General features: G+C 34.3%; 2 protein-coding genes across 2 annotated transcripts in view; one reads left to right on the top strand and one right to left on the bottom strand.

The window, feature by feature from the left end:
• SEC61A2 (SEC61 translocon subunit alpha 2) overlaps positions 1-17,349 on the top strand; it is a 213,892-nt gene that overhangs the window by 64,079 nt on the left and 132,464 nt on the right. The window lies entirely within an intron of this gene.
• Positions 1-17,349, bottom strand: part of UPF2 (UPF2 regulator of nonsense mediated mRNA decay) — a 110,238-nt gene that overhangs the window by 58,133 nt on the left and 34,756 nt on the right. Inside the window, exons 7-8 of the mRNA XM_004425370.3 lie at positions 16,741-16,844; positions 12,015-12,100 (exon numbers count right to left, since the gene is read on the bottom strand). Coding sequence (XP_004425427.1) covers positions 12,015-12,100; positions 16,741-16,844 — 190 coding nt within the window. The remainder of the gene's footprint in view (positions 1-12,014; positions 12,101-16,740; positions 16,845-17,349) is intronic.

Raw genomic sequence — 17,349 nt, 5'->3', positions numbered from 1 at the left:
ATCAATCCTCTTTGATCATGCTGGATTTTTACTTTTAACATACTATTAAATATAACTTGTTAGTGTTTTACTTAGAATTGTTCTATCAACATTGAAAAGTGAGCTTGGTCAATACTTTTAACTTTCTTGCTCTTTTTTTGTTAGATTTTCCCTATTTCTTCATACTGTGAAATAGCAAGTTCTTTTCTGTGCTCTGGAACAACAACACACCGGAGAAATTACTTGTTCCACAAAAGACTGAAAGAACTCAATAAAGCTATCTGGTGTTAGTTTATTTTAAATGAAATTAACTGATAACTTCTTACATTTTCGTCCATGATCACTCGTTGTTTTATTTTGTCTTGAATCAATTTTTCCAAAAAATTATCTGTTTCACTGAGATTTTCAAGTGGTTTTTAAATATTTCTAGCATATCATCTGGCTCATTTCTTAAACTTTTTAATGTTCTTTATATTTTCTAAATGCTTCTCCATTTGGATTTTTTTAAAGAACCAGTTCTTGAGTTTTTAAAATTAATTTTAATCTTGGTTGTCTTTTTCAATGTATTTTTTAATAAAATTTGAGATTATAACACCTAGCATCAAAAAATGTTAACCAAACTATGTCATTTCCTTCTTCTTCTTTTCCTGGGCAAGTCACTTATTTTTGCTTCATTTTTTTCTTCTTCCAATTAGCCCAATATACTTCAAAGCTTTTTCTCAGCCCCCAAGGAAAGGAAGATATAGTTATCCATTTCAAAGAAAAGCAGTCTATGAACTAACAACACAGGTAAGTGCTTTCAGCTTCAATAGGGATTTAAAATAGTTTTAAGGATTCCCTAGAAGATCTTAACTCTTTTAAGCCTTTCCAGGTGGTTAGTAATCCTGGTTTCTGCTTCTTCTGATGTTGGCCACATGGAAGTAAAGTTAAATATTCCATTTTCTCAGAATCCTCTGCCCCAACAAACTCAACAAATCCTTCTCAAACTAACAAGTTCCTAAAATTCCTCTTTTTCCATTAAACCTCTTACAATTAAATGGATAGTTGATACTAAATGCCATCCTGCCCAATTTAAATCTTCAAATTGTGACTGTTCATTAATTCACAAAATAAAATTCCTATGTTGTAAAGAATGTAATAAATTATATATTTTTTCAATGTTAGTCCTGCTTAAATGTGCTTTCCTCTTTTCTACCTTCCTATAAATGCAGGCCCAAAAGGGAATGGAGTGCTAAATGCTATACTGATCACATTAAAGTTATTAAAACACAAAATAAAATATTTTAATCAACATAAAGAGCAAATGTGTGTTATAATTTAAACCAGATATATATTTTCTTTAATTTGACTTTTCTGAAAGTCAACTAGAAAATAAACTTAGATTCTTCCTTTGAAAACTGTATTCCATAATCTTCTGAGAGAGTGGTAATTATTTTTTACCAAAGGTTAATGAGTGAACCATTTAAAAAGATTGCTTTTTTCTTAAACAATAATAAAATCTTGCTTGTACTTTCAAGGTCTCTTGAATCACACATGTAAGTATCCTGCTAGCAGTTAATGATCTTCAAGTTAGTAAACATCCAGTCACTAACTACAAGTACTAACAAGAATGCAGAAACACACACACTTTTGTTACTGAGGAGGAAAAAAGAAATTCCTAAAGGTTTTTATCTTGTAATCAATCAGTTTTCTAAAAAAAGTCCAGCTTTTTTTTCTCTTTAAAAATCTAAAGATGGGCCGGCCCCGTGGCTTAGCGGTTGAGTGCGCGCGCTCCACTGCTGGCGGCCTGGGTTCGGATCCCGGGCGCGCACCGACGCACCGCTTCTCCGGCCATGCTGGGGCCGCGTCCCACATGCAGCGGCTAGAAGGATGTGCAACTATGACGTACAACAATCTACTGGGGCTTTGGAGGGAAAAAAATAAATAAATAAAATCTTTAAAAAAAAAAAAAAAAAAAAATCTAAAGAATTTAACTGTTGAAAGCTATTAATTTTATCTCTGTGTTCAAAAACGCCTAGGAAAAAATGAATGTGAAGGAACACTGTTACCGTTCAATTGGAGAATAAAGAAGATTTTCTTCATAAGAAACACTAAAGCAGATGATGATTCAAAAAAGATGAAATGTAATAAACAAAAGACTGGAGCCATTTACTCTGAAATTGACAGCCAAATCTGATGACTTTTCTCACAATGTTGACGTTCCCAATGCAACAGTGCCATCAAGTGGTATAACATACTAATGGATCTCAAAAAAATCATTTTTTCAGTTCCCAAGTTAGCATGAGGGAGGAGGAGGTCCATTCAGAAAGTCTCTCACAAAAACTCCAGCAAACTCTCCTAAAAGCCGAATCAGGAAAAGCTGTCAAAAATCAAGTAGGGGGCCGGCCCTGTGGCTTAGTAGTTAAGTGCACAAGCTCCACTACTGGCGGCCCGGGTTCGGATCCCGGGCGCGCACCGACTCCCTGCTCGTCCGGCCATGCTGAGGCCACGTCCCACATACAGCCACTACAAGGATGTGCAACTATGACATACAACTATCTACCGGGGCTTTGGGGAGAAAAAGGGAAAAAAAGGAGGAGGATTGGCAATAGATGTTAGCTCAGGGCCAGTCTTCCTCAGCAAAAAGAGAAGGATTGGCATGGATGTTAGCTCAGGGCTGATATTCCTCACAAAAAAAGAAAAAAAAAAAGAATGAAGTAAAGCACTTCACCTCTGAACAGTAATCTTTTTACATTAATCTAAAAAGATTCTTAACATCCATCTGCTAAAACCTGGCTAAATCTGTATGGCTTCAAAGTCACTAAAACCAACACCAGGTTCGTCTATATTTAAAACAAGGAACCTAGAGATTCTTAGGTACTTTCCCTGATTCTGACTTGACACTCAAACGTTTACTTAGGTGATGGAGCCTTCTGAAGTGCTAGGAGTGTCCTACATCCTGATCTACGTGGCGGATTCATATGTATACTTAAGACATAAACACTTGATGTGAAATTTCAATTATATATGTGTGTGTATAGCTATATCACAAATTAACTATAAAATAATATGTAAATATCTAATTGAGATTTCTAGTAGATTTCGTATCTGGGGAGTCCTTCAAATTAAAAGGCTGAGAGACATAATACCAGCCATTTGAGATTTTTTTTAACCACTATTTATTTAATGAAGGAAGAATACAACTGAAAGTTAAAACACTGCTTCAGATCAGACCTTTAAGAATTGTAAAGATGAACTAAATCAAATTTTAAAACTTTTGTGCTGCAAATGATACCAAGAAAGTGAAAAGACAATTCATAGAATGGGAGAAAATATTTGCAAATTATATCTGATAAGGGACGTGTACAAAGAATACATAAAAAACTCTCATAACTCAATAATAAAAAGACACAATTAAAAAGGGGGCAAAGGATATGAACAGACATTTCTCCAAAGAAGACATAAAAATGGCCAATAAAGACATGAAAAGATGCTCATAATCATTAGCCATTAGGAAAGTGCAAATCAAAACCACAATGAGATACCACTTCACACCTACTAGGATGGCTATAAGCAAAAAGGGACAATAACAAGGGTTGGTTAGGATATGAAGAAACAGCAACCCATGCTGTTGGGAATGTAAAATGTTGCAGCCACTGTAAAAAACAGTTTGGCAGTTACTAAAAACGTTAAACATAGAGTTACCATATGACACAGCAAGTCTACTCCTAGGTATATACCCAAGAAAACTGAAAACATATATCCATACAAAAACTTGTACACAAATAGTCGTAGAAGTATTATTCATAATAACTAAAAAGTGGAAACAATCCAAATGTCCAACAATTGATAAATGGGAAAGAAAATATGGTAATCTATACAGTGGAATATTATGCAGCTGTAAAAAGGAAGGGAATTCTAATACATGCTACAACATGGATGACTCCTGAAAACATTATACTAAGTGAAAGAAGCCAGGCAGAAAAGGCCACATATTGTATGATTTCATTTATATGAAATACCCTGAAGAGGCAAATCTATAAAGACTGAAAGCAGATTGGTGGTTTCTTAGGGCAGAAGGGAAGGTGGGCAGAGCGGAAACGGGACTGACTGCAAATGGACATGAGGTTTCTTTTAGGGGGACAAAAATGTTTCACAATTTGATTGTAGTGATGGTTGCATATATTTACAACATCAAATTATATACTTCAAATAGGTGAATTTTATAGCATGTAAATTATATCTCAATAAAGTGGTTTCTTTTCGAAAAGAAAAAAACCTGTAAAGAACCTTAAGAGTTATTTAGTTTAGTGCCTCCTAAACCAAACAATACAAACTAGGGTAAGATGCCTAAATTCTCTTTAAATTTCCTTCAGATCCTCACAGTCGTAGGCACTGAAATAACTATTAAATAATTCATTCTGGTTTTGTTAGCACATTTTTTGGTCATCTCAGGCTGGATGGGCTGGATGGGCTGGATGGATGAAGGAAGGAATCCTGGCCATAGAAAGGAATAAAGACACTCAACAAGGATTCGTGTCCTTTGCGAAGGGTGGGGGCCACAAGATGCCATACAAAGAGGGAGGCTCATCTTACTGAAGGGGTCCCACAGAGTCTAGGTGGGCATGGGCGGACAGAATCTAGGTGAAAGCAGAAGCTAAGAGAAGGTGCTACGTATTTCCTTGCCTCTCTCCCCCAAAGTGTCGCAGCGTGCCTCTAAGTCCAGAGGGCTCAAAGAGTAACTTGCTACCCCTAGTATCACCTAACTGGTCACCCAGGAGAATATTCTAGCCTGCTCACTCTAGACCCAATCCTCTTGGTTTCCTTCTTACCTCTCCCCTTGAAGGTTATCAGTCATCTCTCTTATTCAAAAAATGGAAAAAAGTTTATGAGGACACGAGGATGGAAAGAAAGGGAATGAGAAACAGAATGAGAGGAGACTTATTGGCACTTGACTACTATCTTTCTAGTCCAGCCTCCTAGGGACCACGCCATAATCCTCAGGGACAAGCCAAATCTTGCAGGTGGGGTAGAAAGACACCTGAGGGTTAAGCACAAAAGAAGACCTTCAAAATTAAAGGCCTTTCTGATCAATAAAAATATACAGCCAATCAGGAAATACCAACCTAGTCCAATACTCTCCCTAATAGGCCACTTTACAGACGTGTAAACAGAGGCCTTGGCTTTCCAAGGCACTCAGTAAGGAACATTAAAAAGACTGAGAGTTTTATCTCAACACTGAAATCTTTAGAAAAGACTAGACAGTACTATATATGCTAGAAGAGTAGACAAATTAGACATCTGTTCTTACACAAATTAGAGATTTTTATATAATTCAGGTGATTTGAAATGTATATAAAATATAGAAATGTCAGTAAAGAGTAACAGCCAATGCTACTTATAAATTCCATGCTTGAACAGGCTGTCCTCTACCAGCCAATCCATAATGAACATTTCTTTTACTGTTTTCAGTAAGTAACTTACTAGAGAAATAAAAATTTAATGACTAAAAACAAATCCCTGCATTTCTGAAGCAAAGGCAGTGGTGCTAACCCAATGCTCCATGTGCTTCTCTACATTCTCCAAATGTTCTTGTTGTCCTGGCCAATGGGCTAAGAGTGAAAATGATGTGCCACTTCTTGTCCAAGGTACATAGGAATAAGCTGGATTCACATACTGTCCTCCCACGCCCTGGCAACCCTAGAAGCTATGGCAGCAATATAAGATGAAGTTTGTAAACTTCATTTTCAGGGAAATTAAGAGATATATAGTCTGTAAACTCAAGTGTTGCATAAGGTTTGACTGCAGCTGCCAAATTAGTCCAGATTCAGTGCAAGGTAAATTAGAGCAGAAGCCACAAGTGAAAAGTGAAGAGAGCTAACCTAAACAGGGCAGATCTTCAAAATTTATTAAAATTTATTTATTACTATTATTAACAACAACTTTTTTAAAGATAAAAAGAAGGAAAGAAGCAAAAAAGAAAAGGAAAAATTCCTTAAAACCTACCAAAGTTCACCAGAAAAATATTGAGATGAAATATATGAAAATTCTGGCAAAATTTTTTCGCATGATTTTAAAAATACTAAAGGAATCCTAAAAGAAGAAATGAGGAACAGAGCACCAGGAAGAATAGTCTTTGCAGAATGCTAAGAGGCAGAGGATGGAAAAAGACACTGAAAAAAGTGATTACAGTCTTATGTCCCTTAATGACATGTATATGTTCCAAGAAATGCATCGTCAGGCAATTCTGTTGCTGCTCAAACATCACAGAGTGTACTTACACAAACCTAGATGGTATAGCCTACTACACACCTGGGCTATACGGTACTAATCTTACGGACCAGTGTCGCTGACTGAAGTGTCATTATGCGGCACGTGACTAGTGAGAATATGATAGCTAGAAAATAAGCAAAGGACATTCAACATATGCATAATTGGAGTACCTAAAAAGAAAACCAAAACAAGAAAACAGAATAAGTATTTAAAGATATTTAAAAATTAAAATCAGGAAAACTTCCCTGAAGTATTCAATATGAAAAGTGAAAGGACATGGAGAATGACCCAAAATGATCAACACTGAGGCATATTTATTCTAGGAAAATCACTGGATTTATTAGAGAAAGAATTATTTGGGCAGCCATATAAATGACCAAGTCAATTATAGAGAAGAAAAAGAAAAAAAAGCAGGCTGGCCTCAGATTTCTCAACAGTAATACCAAGTGCCAGATGACTCTGGGGTGACATCTGCAAGACATTTAAGGGAAAAGGGTATGAGCCATCGATCCTATCACCAACTAGGCTGTCCTTGAAGTAAAAAATCCACAGATACATCATTCTGAACATACAAGAACTCAAGGGATATTTTTTCCCAAGAACTCTTCTGGAGAAAATTACTAGAAGACAAACTTCAGCAAACCAACAGATAACTGGGGAAACCAGAGAAAGAGGACTGGCAGGGAGCACAGAATATTTTAAATTGCAGAATTAAGATAAAAACAAATGAGGGGGTTAGAGGGACAAACTGGAATGTAAACGCTATATTCCCTATCAGGATATGTTATCAATATAGAAATAAAACAGAGGGAGGATGGAAAAGAAGTTGGAAAGTCAAGTAAATTTGCTGCTTGCCCACCTGTAATACTGAAAGTTACATACCATTCAACGCTGAGAAATCAAATAATACAAGTATAAGCACATTTAAGAGTAAAACAGCAGGGCCTGTCCCGGTGGCACAAGCGGTTAAGTGCGCATGCTCCGCTGCAGCGGCCCGGGGTTTGCCAGTTCGGATCCCGGGCGCACACCGACGCACCGCTTCTCAGGCCATGCTGTGGCGGTGTCCCATATAAAGTGGAGGAAGATGGGCATGGATGTTAGCTCAGAGCCAGTCTTCCTCAGCAAAAAGAGGATGGCAGATGCTAGCTCAGGGCCGATCTTCCTCACAAAAAAAAAGAGTAAAAAAGGAAAATATTAAAGAAGACAACATTATTGATTAATATTGGATGGGTGAGGAAAGGGAGTGAGAAGAAAGGAAGAGAACACAAGCTAATTTTAGCATTACTCATGGTAGGGAACAACGGAGACTGTCTAAACAAATGATCACTAAGCAAACCTACAATTGTAACAGTAACTACTAAAATAAAAATGCAAACCTTCCTAAAATCAGAAAACACATACACTCACACATGTACACTAAATAAAACAAACTGATCACATAATGAAAACTTTTAAAAAACTAAACCAAAAAGACAAATAATATAACAGAACTCAGACCAATCATACTTGTTTTACTAAACATGTAAAGAGTCTAACTTACTTACTATAAGAAACATAGTTTCAGAATGGCTCTCAAAGTAAAATTCAATTCAATAATGTACAAAAGAGACCCAACTAAAATAAAGTTATTCTGAAAACTGAATATAAAAGGGCAAAAGTATACGAGAAAAAATGTAAATAAAAAGAAAGTAGAAATCGTAACCTTAATATCAGGTAAGGTAATAATTCAGGCCCAAAAAGCACTAGACAAAGACACACACTTTATAATGATCAAAGGTGCAATTCACAATGAGATGTTACTTTTATCCTCACACCAGATAACACAACAGTAACGTTCAGAAAGGTGCAATGATAGTAGTTACTAGGAAAAATGACACACTTTAATTCACCTCACTCAGCCCATGACCTCTGGGCAAGTGGACAAAAAAGGTCAAGAAAACAGAAAACCTTAATAAAATAGTTATTTAATAATGTAAACCTGCCCAATCAATACATTTAACTCTGCACCATAAAAACAAAGAATGTAACCTTTGTCAAAAATGCTCGTGGAATGTACATGAAAATTGAGTATATATTAGGCCACAAATAAAATTTCAAAAAAATTCCAGAAAGTAAAAATAATAGATAGTATTCTCTAATTACAGTGCAATAAAAATATGAATTATTAACCAAGTCAAAAAACAAAAAAATTCCACTACCTGGAAATTTCAAACCTCTCTCAAACATCTCCTTAGGTAACAAAGGAAATACAAACTGAAATTGGAGAATTTCTGGAAAACATAAGAATAGAAATCACCACATGACAGAACTAAGAGATACAGCTAAAACCATGCTCAGAGGACAACAATATATTAAATGACAAAAAAGGAACAAAATGAATGAAAGAAACCAAAAAAAGAAGAAATTAATAAAGATAGCCAAAAATAATGAGTAAAAAGCATTAAAACAGTAAATACATAAATAGTAAATCCACAAGCTATTTTTTTGATGAAAATACTAAAATAGATAAATCACTAGCTAACATAATCAAGAGGAGAAAAAAGAAAGGGGAAGCACAAATATAGCATTGCTTGTAATGGCAAAGACTGGAATGTTCAAAATGGTTAAATATAGTACATTCATAAAAAGAAATACTGCAGCTTTAAAAGAAAAGAACAAAGGAAATCTTTATGTATTGATATAAAAAGATCTCTAAGATACATTGTTAAGTGAAAACAGTCAAGTTCAGAACAATAGGTACAATAAGTTGCCCTTGTGTAAAAAAACAGGAAATATAAGAATCTATCATTGCATTTTTTTGTATATGCAAAAGAAACTTTGGAAGGATATGCAAGAATCAAGACAGTGGTTTCCTACATGGAGGAGTGGGAATTGGGTAGACGGGGAGATAAGGACAGGAAGGATACTTTTCAGCATACAATGTTTTATACTTCTGAGTTTTGAGCCCTGTGAATGTATTACTTATTTTTTAAAACAAAATTTTAAATTTTCATATGACCAACAGTACATTAATTCATCAAATACTTTCAAGGATTTACTGTGTACTAAACTCTACACTTGGTGTTAGAGATAAAATGAAAAGATTTCGTCCTCTCTTTTAAAGAGCTTACAGTTTTTACAGCTTGGTACGGATATAGGCAGCAAATCAACATTGGGATATAATGTGCCTAATTCTTCGTATGAAGACATTATGTTGCAAGTGCTATGAAAGAGTACCTATAGCTACATAAGCAAATAATGACGGTTGTTGAGAGAAGATAGCTCTTATGCTAAGACTTAAAGAGTGAGCCAGAGATTTTCAGTGAAAAATAAAGGATATCCCAGATAGAGTAGAAAGCAGAGGCTTGGAAGTAGAAGGGCGAAGGCTATTCAAGAAATCACTACGGATTAGGATTTCACAAGAGGAAGAGCGCCTAGGATTAAGACTCAAGAAGTTGAAGAGGGGCTAGATAAGAAAGGGCATTAAACATCAGGTTATGTCATTTTATCACCTTCTACCTGTCAGGCCTTGTGCTAAGTGCTGGGGGTAAAGAAGTAAACATGGCCTCCTTCCTGCAGCTTAGTCTAGAGGACAACGTCTGGGGAAACCAAGAAAGGTTTTTGCACGAGTTTGATGCCGTGTCCCTTCCTTCTCTGGCTCTCTGCACATACTGTTGCCTCTACCAGAACACTCTCTCTACATTCCCTTTTCTCACCGATCCGTAGCCTAGCTAATTCCTTTCCCAGGACTCAGACTAAATGACCCTTGTTCCAAGCGGCCTTCTCTGACTCCTGGGACTAAATCAATCAGTTCCACTTGCTATACACTTCAAAGCATGCTGTGATTCTTCTTGGTAACTGCACTTAGAAGTCTCTTTCTTCCTCTCCAAACTATAAGCTGTGTGAATACAAGAGCTGAATCTGTCTTGTTTACCACTGTATCTCCAGCACTAATCACAGTATACAGTAGACCCTTAATGAATTAGTTAATGAATGAATAAATTTTAGAACACAATTTAATCTTTCCTGATCATTCAGGCTGATTATAAGAAACCTAAACTATTACATTTATACATTTCAAGTATATAAGACAATGTAGTCTCCTCCTCATGGCTCCAGGATGCTATGCATTTTAAGCATTTGTATCTTTATTTTTTTGCCTCTCATCTCAAACCATAAGTTGTCACTTCCTACTACTTTCAAGTCTATGCTTCTAGCAGATTCCAACTATTTCTAATTTGCAGCTATCTGCTGAGCTAAGCAGATAAATTCAGTTATAAAAGATATAACTGACATAAGACCAAATAATATTATAAAGTTTTTGAGAATTTGGGGGGCGGGGGGTGGACTGAGGATACAGGGAGATGATGCTCTTTTATAAGTAAACTACTTAAATATCACTGTATGATTTCTTTTGTTAACAAAGCCTTTATTTTTGCTAACTTTGGTTTATTCTATGAAATATAAGTCCAGATAATTTTTACTACATGTTTCTTCATTCAAATAAACAGCTGCAAAGAAAAATATGAAAGTAAACATTCCACTGTATGAGGTAAAGAAAAGAATCATTTGAAAAAAATTGGTCCAAGATATTGAGGAAAAAAATATTTGAGTTTTCATCAATTCAAGGTGTATACTTTTCCCCATTTACAAATATATGAAAGTGGAATGTCTCACAATGAAAGCCTTAAAAGTAATTTGCAATATTTTTCTATTTTTTAGTTGTACATAAAATAATGGTGCACCTCATAACTGATGACACCTTAGATTTGATGAAATGCAGTATATAATTTTATATAATAAAAATATTCATCTATATAACTTTCTCAGCTAGATAATTCTTAATTATTTACTCACTTATATTAAGCACATTCCATCTTCCTTGCCCCACCAAAATGAAAACCCAAATGCTCACATTAATCGTGCTGAGAGGAGATAAATACCAATATGAAAAGAAAAAAGAAAAGTTGTGATTTAGTTTCATTGAGAAACCTTACCATTAAGAGATCAAGGGCCTCTACCAATGAATGGACCAAATTAAAATTTTGCTTGAGAAACCTTTAGTGAAATCCCTCAGAATCCTTATCTTTTGGGCAAAGTATCTATCTTAGCCATGTTGTATGTAATCATCATAATCGTTAACAAAATTATTTATTTATTCATTGTTGAATAAACAGAAATGGATCTCCTCCAGGTTCCTAAGGTCAACAGTCTATGAGTGGTCCTGAAACATGCAGGTGAAGTAGGGGTTTTAATTTAGTGTAATTTAGAGCATTAGAACTCTTTAAAAGCATTATGCAACTGAATATGTTTCTTGAATTACTAGCAACATAATCACTAACATGACTTTCAATTCTAAGCTACCATAATTACCAAAAGAACTTGAAATTTTTCATTTAAACACAATTGTAAGAATTAGATACACTCAATTAGTCTGATCTTTACATAAAATAAAAACTCTCCAAAAAACTTACATGCCATTATTATTTCTTCTCCTCAGAGGCAAAAATGTAAACCAATTGCTTCTAACACTAAGTTATTATTCTTATTCTTATTCAGTTACTATTATTCTTAAACATTTTTTCCTAAAATAACAGGTAAGCATCAGAAGAAATATTTCTACTAGAGTTAATGAATAAAAGAACAAAAATTAATGAGAAACAAGTTCTAGAAAATATGCTAATAATAATAATGACATTTGTTGACAAGGGATATTTTTAAAGAGATAATTAAATAAGAACTTTGATCTTACAATCATCACTGCAGAGTAAAAACACTATCAAATGACTTTTTTTAATACCCACCTTTGTCTGGGAACTATAAAGAGCGCCCGTACCAACTTCTTCCGATTTGCTTTTGTGTTCATGTTCATGCAAAAATCCATTGCTGCCTACAGGAGAAAAAGCAAACTTTTTTCTTAAAAAAAAAAAAATCTCGATTTAGCTACTAAAAGCAGAAATCCTTCATGCTACAATGGATTTCTACTTGTTCCTAAACATTTCAAAATGGTTTTAACACACTAGCATTGTAAGCATATCCCAAACTAAAAGATCACTAAGCTTAAACTCTTCTTTCCTTATATATCTCAAAATATGTGTTTCATAAACTTTTTGAATTGCAACCTAGTGCAAGAACCAGAACTTTGAGTGGGTAGATTGAAGACCTACATGAGATGTTGGCAAATGATTCTATGAAATGTGCAATCAATGCCTTTGACCTCATTAATGTCAAGTAAACCAATGTTAATATCAGGAAAGTTTTCTGACAGAATTAGGAAGTAGCAAGAATAGTTACCAGGAGCCAAGTAAATTACTAATGCTAATAAGGATAATCAAAAAGGAATAAAGATGAACTAGGTATGAGACAGAAGCAGATTATGCTCAGGAACATGTAAGAATGAGTGCCTCAACATTAACTAAAAAGGTTTAGTGTCGATAATCAGACTTGGTAACTTAAACTAAAGAAACCACATCATAGAACTATAATAAACACCCACAACTGTTATTTAGTATTGCAATCCACCATTCTATATTTTAATAACAAAAATGTGTTCGATATTTCATCAATGTCTAACATCTAATATAAGTGTAAAAGAAAAGCTATGAGAGTGTATCTTCTGCGAAGCCACTGAAAAACAAAAGTATGAGTAATTGGTATTTTTAAAATATAAGCATGTATATTTTTAAAATGTTAAAATGATTTCAGTATACTTGGCTTAAGAAAATAAGTTTAAGTTATACTTTAAAAAGGAATAACCTATTATCAAATAACCTTTTGAGTATCTCAAATATTTTCCTTCCATAGGTTCACATGATTATTTTATCATGCATCCTAATCTTTAGGTAGATTTGAGGATCAGATACAAATAAAAGATCCTCAGATTTCCCTTAACTGTAAAGGATTTCTATTCTTCATTATAGACAGTGATGCACTAAAACTCATTTGCTTAAAACTTTTGATGAAATAAATGGCACAACTAATGTTGATTAGATTCAAACCCAGGAAACTAACACACATTGAAAGTATTCACCAAGACTGAAACTCTACATTAATATTAGTCAAGAGAGTAAAATCAATTTAAATTTTTTCTTCTGCTTGTAAAGGGAGTATAATAAATGTTATTAAATTTTACATTTTGTAATATTAAAGCTTATTACAGCTAATTAGAATAACAAAAAGAAAAGCTGAAAATACACTAAAATTCCTTCAAGCAAGTCACCCATATGAAACACTGAAAAATTCTGGACCTAGTAATAAAAATCCCAAAGGTCATGTACTCAGAAAAGAAAACTGGTTAACCTCAGAAAACTATACACGCACACACACACAAACCTCTCAAATCAACAATTTTGAAAAATTTAATATTAAGAAAAATTCTAAATGACTAATAATGGCCTATGTTTCAACATAAATTAGGAAACAGGAAAAATAAAAAGTACTTCAATAACTATTTAGAATATTATCCTTTAAAATACATATGTACTTTGCATAATCTATCTAAATAAATTTTATAAAAAAGCAATAAACACCTTTGCTACCACAACAAAGGCCAGTTAGATGGGAAAAAAACCTATAATGTTCAAAACTCTCCACAGATTTAGGAGTTCATAAAGCATGTCAACACTTGGTATACACAGTAGGGGTTCAATAAATATGTAGAATAAATGAATAAAAGACTACATGAGTAGAAAAACTGCCAGAATTAATAAATTTGAGGAAATTAAAAATAAAAAAAAGTTTCACATGTACATTACTTCTTAGATTAAACCAATCCTGCCCTATGGGGAGAAACAGAAGCAAAGGCGTTGCCTTGATGCCTGTCTGACCGGATTACAACTGCTGCTTGACAACTCAATAAGCAGTTTTTTGAAAACTTGTTTCAAAGCATTTTGGGTAAATGAAAGACAGTTCAACAATCATTTTTTATTTTATTAAGTAAAAATAAATTCTTCTGATCATCAAATGCATGCAGAAATAAGCACTACCATAAATGACACTAACCAGAGAAGTCACCTAAAAGAAATCTTCACTTTGGGTCATATACTGTTACATAATTATTAAATTCAAAGAATTCTTAGAGTTTCCTATTTCCCAAATACTTTTCCCTCTTAAGCCATTTGGACCTTTGCCAACATACATGGAAGAAATTCCTTTCATGAGGAAGCTGACTCCCAGAGGAACCCACTGGGGTCCAACAGGGAAAGGTGGCCCCCCATTTTTCGTCTGACCCTCAGAAAGCTAACTCAGAATTTAATATACTGTCATTACTGCCAATAGTTCTTAATACTGAGTTGGGCACTAAAGGAGACTTTTCAACAGATTCATAACAATAATGTTACTAGTATACAAAACTGATGAGATACTTCCCACCTTCAACTTTCATTATAGTACTCAAAATAGGGTGTGAGGGGGAGCAGGGGTGTCAAGGTATCTCTCTTTCATCCTGTTTATATCCACTGAATATATGAACACTTAGCAGGGGAAAGATTCAATCATATCCCAAACTTAGAAAAATAAGCAACTGTTTAAGAGGTGGTGTCTTCTATATTCTATAGAAGAAAGAAAAAAAGAGACTTCTCTTAAGAAAACAGAAATAAATGCTGTAATTACTAAGGTTTTGAAAACTGTACATTGACCTAATCACTCCAAGAAGTAAGCCAATTTGGAATTACGGTTTCAAGCCTATTTGATTACATGAATAGTTACTGAAATACATCTAAGTTATTTGAAGAAAAGCTAAACAAGCTGAAAGTCGAAAAATAACCTAACTTCTGTAGTTCTCTACAGGGGACCCTCAAAGCATTATGAGAGGAAAAAAAAAGATAAAAGATTACATTACACTTTGACCAAAAAATGGCCTAAAGCAACGATTTTCAAACTTTGGGCATCAAGAGCCCTTTATACTCTTAAAAATTATTAAGGACCTGAAAGAACTATTTATGTGGGTTACATTTATTGACATTTACTGTATTAGAAATTAAAACTGAGAAACTTTAAAAATATTAATTCACTTAAAAATACCAATAAACCTATTAGTTGTTAACGGTTTGTGTAAATAATTATATTTTTGAAAATGAAAAAAAAATTAGTGACAGAAGAATAGCACTCTTTTAGAAGACAGTTGGATTCTCTTATCTATTTATGCATGCAATCTGCTGTGATGTGTTATTCTGGATGAAGATTATGAAGAAAATCAGCTTCATACATATATATACATCTGGAAAAGGGAGGTGTAATTTAATATCCTTTTAAGTTATTGTAGATATTCAGAGAATCAGAGAATGTATCAGAGAATATCTACAATTATCTACAAATATCTACCAAACTTGACAAGTGGTAGTTTCTTAAGGGTTAGTTGCAAAGTCGAATCTGAAAGCACATCAATCAACTTTTCATGCTCTGTTAGATTAAAATCCACTGGGCTATCTTGCACTTTGAGTGCACCTTCAAAACCCAAGCAAGATTTTGTTAACGTTGTGTACTGGTCACTGAGAACACCATTTCAAACACACACATAATAATATAAAATTACATTATTTAATATTACCACAATCTCATCAATAAAGTCTCTTCAGAAAAGAACTGGGAGGTGTAAAGCTTATGGTAATAGACATAAGTTTTCCTAAATTCTAATTCTGTTGAGAACTCAAATTTGTTCATTGGCAATAAATACTTTTAGTTGTTTTCCTTGAAGTGAGAGAGGCTCACCTTATTCATGTTAGAAAACTGTCCACTAAATACCCAAGTTTGAATAACAATAGTTTGTCCATCAGCTCTTTCAAGTAAAAATGGTATTCTATGAAAAAAGCAACAAGTTCAGCTTGCAACTCAAACAAGCACACTAGTGGTTTTCCTCAAGACAACCTTGAGACACAGAAGTGCTTTACATGTCCTTCCCATTTCATCAGATTAAAAGGATGTGTCCTCAAAGGTTGAAACGAAATAAAATCATCAATTTTTATGAATTCATCAAGGAGATTCTTAAGTAAAAGTGGCACTGTTTTTTAAATTGCAAATGCATGACAGTGAAGAATACAATGGCTACTAGTATAGTTTGCTACCACTGCACCTTGAATATAAAATGCCAGCAGCTTTACCTATCATCGTTTTTGCAAATGTCAAAAACAGTGAACAAGGGAAAAACAAAAACAAAAACAAAAAAACCCTAGTACTAGTAGGAATAGTTTTGACTTTATAGACCCCCTGAAAGTGCCTTGGAAGACACCAGGAAGCTATAGAGCATGCTTTAAGAACTTGTGGGGTAAAACAGTATTTTCCAAACTGTGGGGTCCCTATGTGAAGGGGAAAGATGTCAAGCCAATAGGATTCTAGAGACAGTTCCACCTCCAAATAGAACATCTACCAATTGGCTCCAATTTTACGTGTTTACTTTGGATTCCTATATAAGATGACATTTGAAGAAATGGTTCATTCCATGGCTAAAATAGTCTGAAAACCACAGACATTCCTAATTAGAGCTCTCTTACAAGGTCTATGTGCTTGAGTAAAGTGACACAGAGACAATCATACCTTGTCTATTAGATCTCGGTTGACACAGTTGGGCAACTGCTGGAGGAAAGCATCTACTATAAGCTTGAGATGAGATCCAGTGCTGGTTTCTTCATCCTCTTGTTCTAAAACAAAATTAGTTTTTAAATAGGTCAAAAAATTCACAGAGACAATATAAGAATAAAAACATCCAATTACAAGTTATTTGAGAAATAGATAATCTAGAGCACTTTTCTTACTCCTGAAAAAATGAAGCATTTTTTGAGATATTACTTTAGACAGTCTGGGTATCTCTAGAAGCACAACCCCAAGTCACTACCATCTTTCAGATATCAACTATAAAAAGGCAAATTTTTCAATTAGACACAAAATCTTAATCATAAATTGCCTGTAGTTTTATAGTAAATCTGTTACTTTTATCTGCCGAATATTCCTTCCCCCATGTCTTCAATTAACATCACTCTCACTGCTTTCCTCTGAAGGCAATCCATGGGATTCTGATGGGGAAGGGTGCTGCCAAAGCACAGCACACCACCATTCCTCTCAGCTTCAGGTAAGCAAGACACAGGACAAGCCAAGTCCTTCCATGATACTTATATACAGACGGTGGAAGAGAATCTCTCTTTTCCT

Source organism: Ceratotherium simum, chromosome 32 (genome assembly GCF_057802395.1).
Source record: "Ceratotherium simum simum isolate JZ-2026a chromosome 32, ASM5780239v1, whole genome shotgun sequence".
Classification (NCBI taxonomy): domain Eukaryota; kingdom Metazoa; phylum Chordata; class Mammalia; order Perissodactyla; family Rhinocerotidae; genus Ceratotherium; species Ceratotherium simum.
The sequence above is the reverse complement of the archived record's forward strand: the minus strand, read 5'-3'. Positions and strand labels throughout refer to the sequence as shown.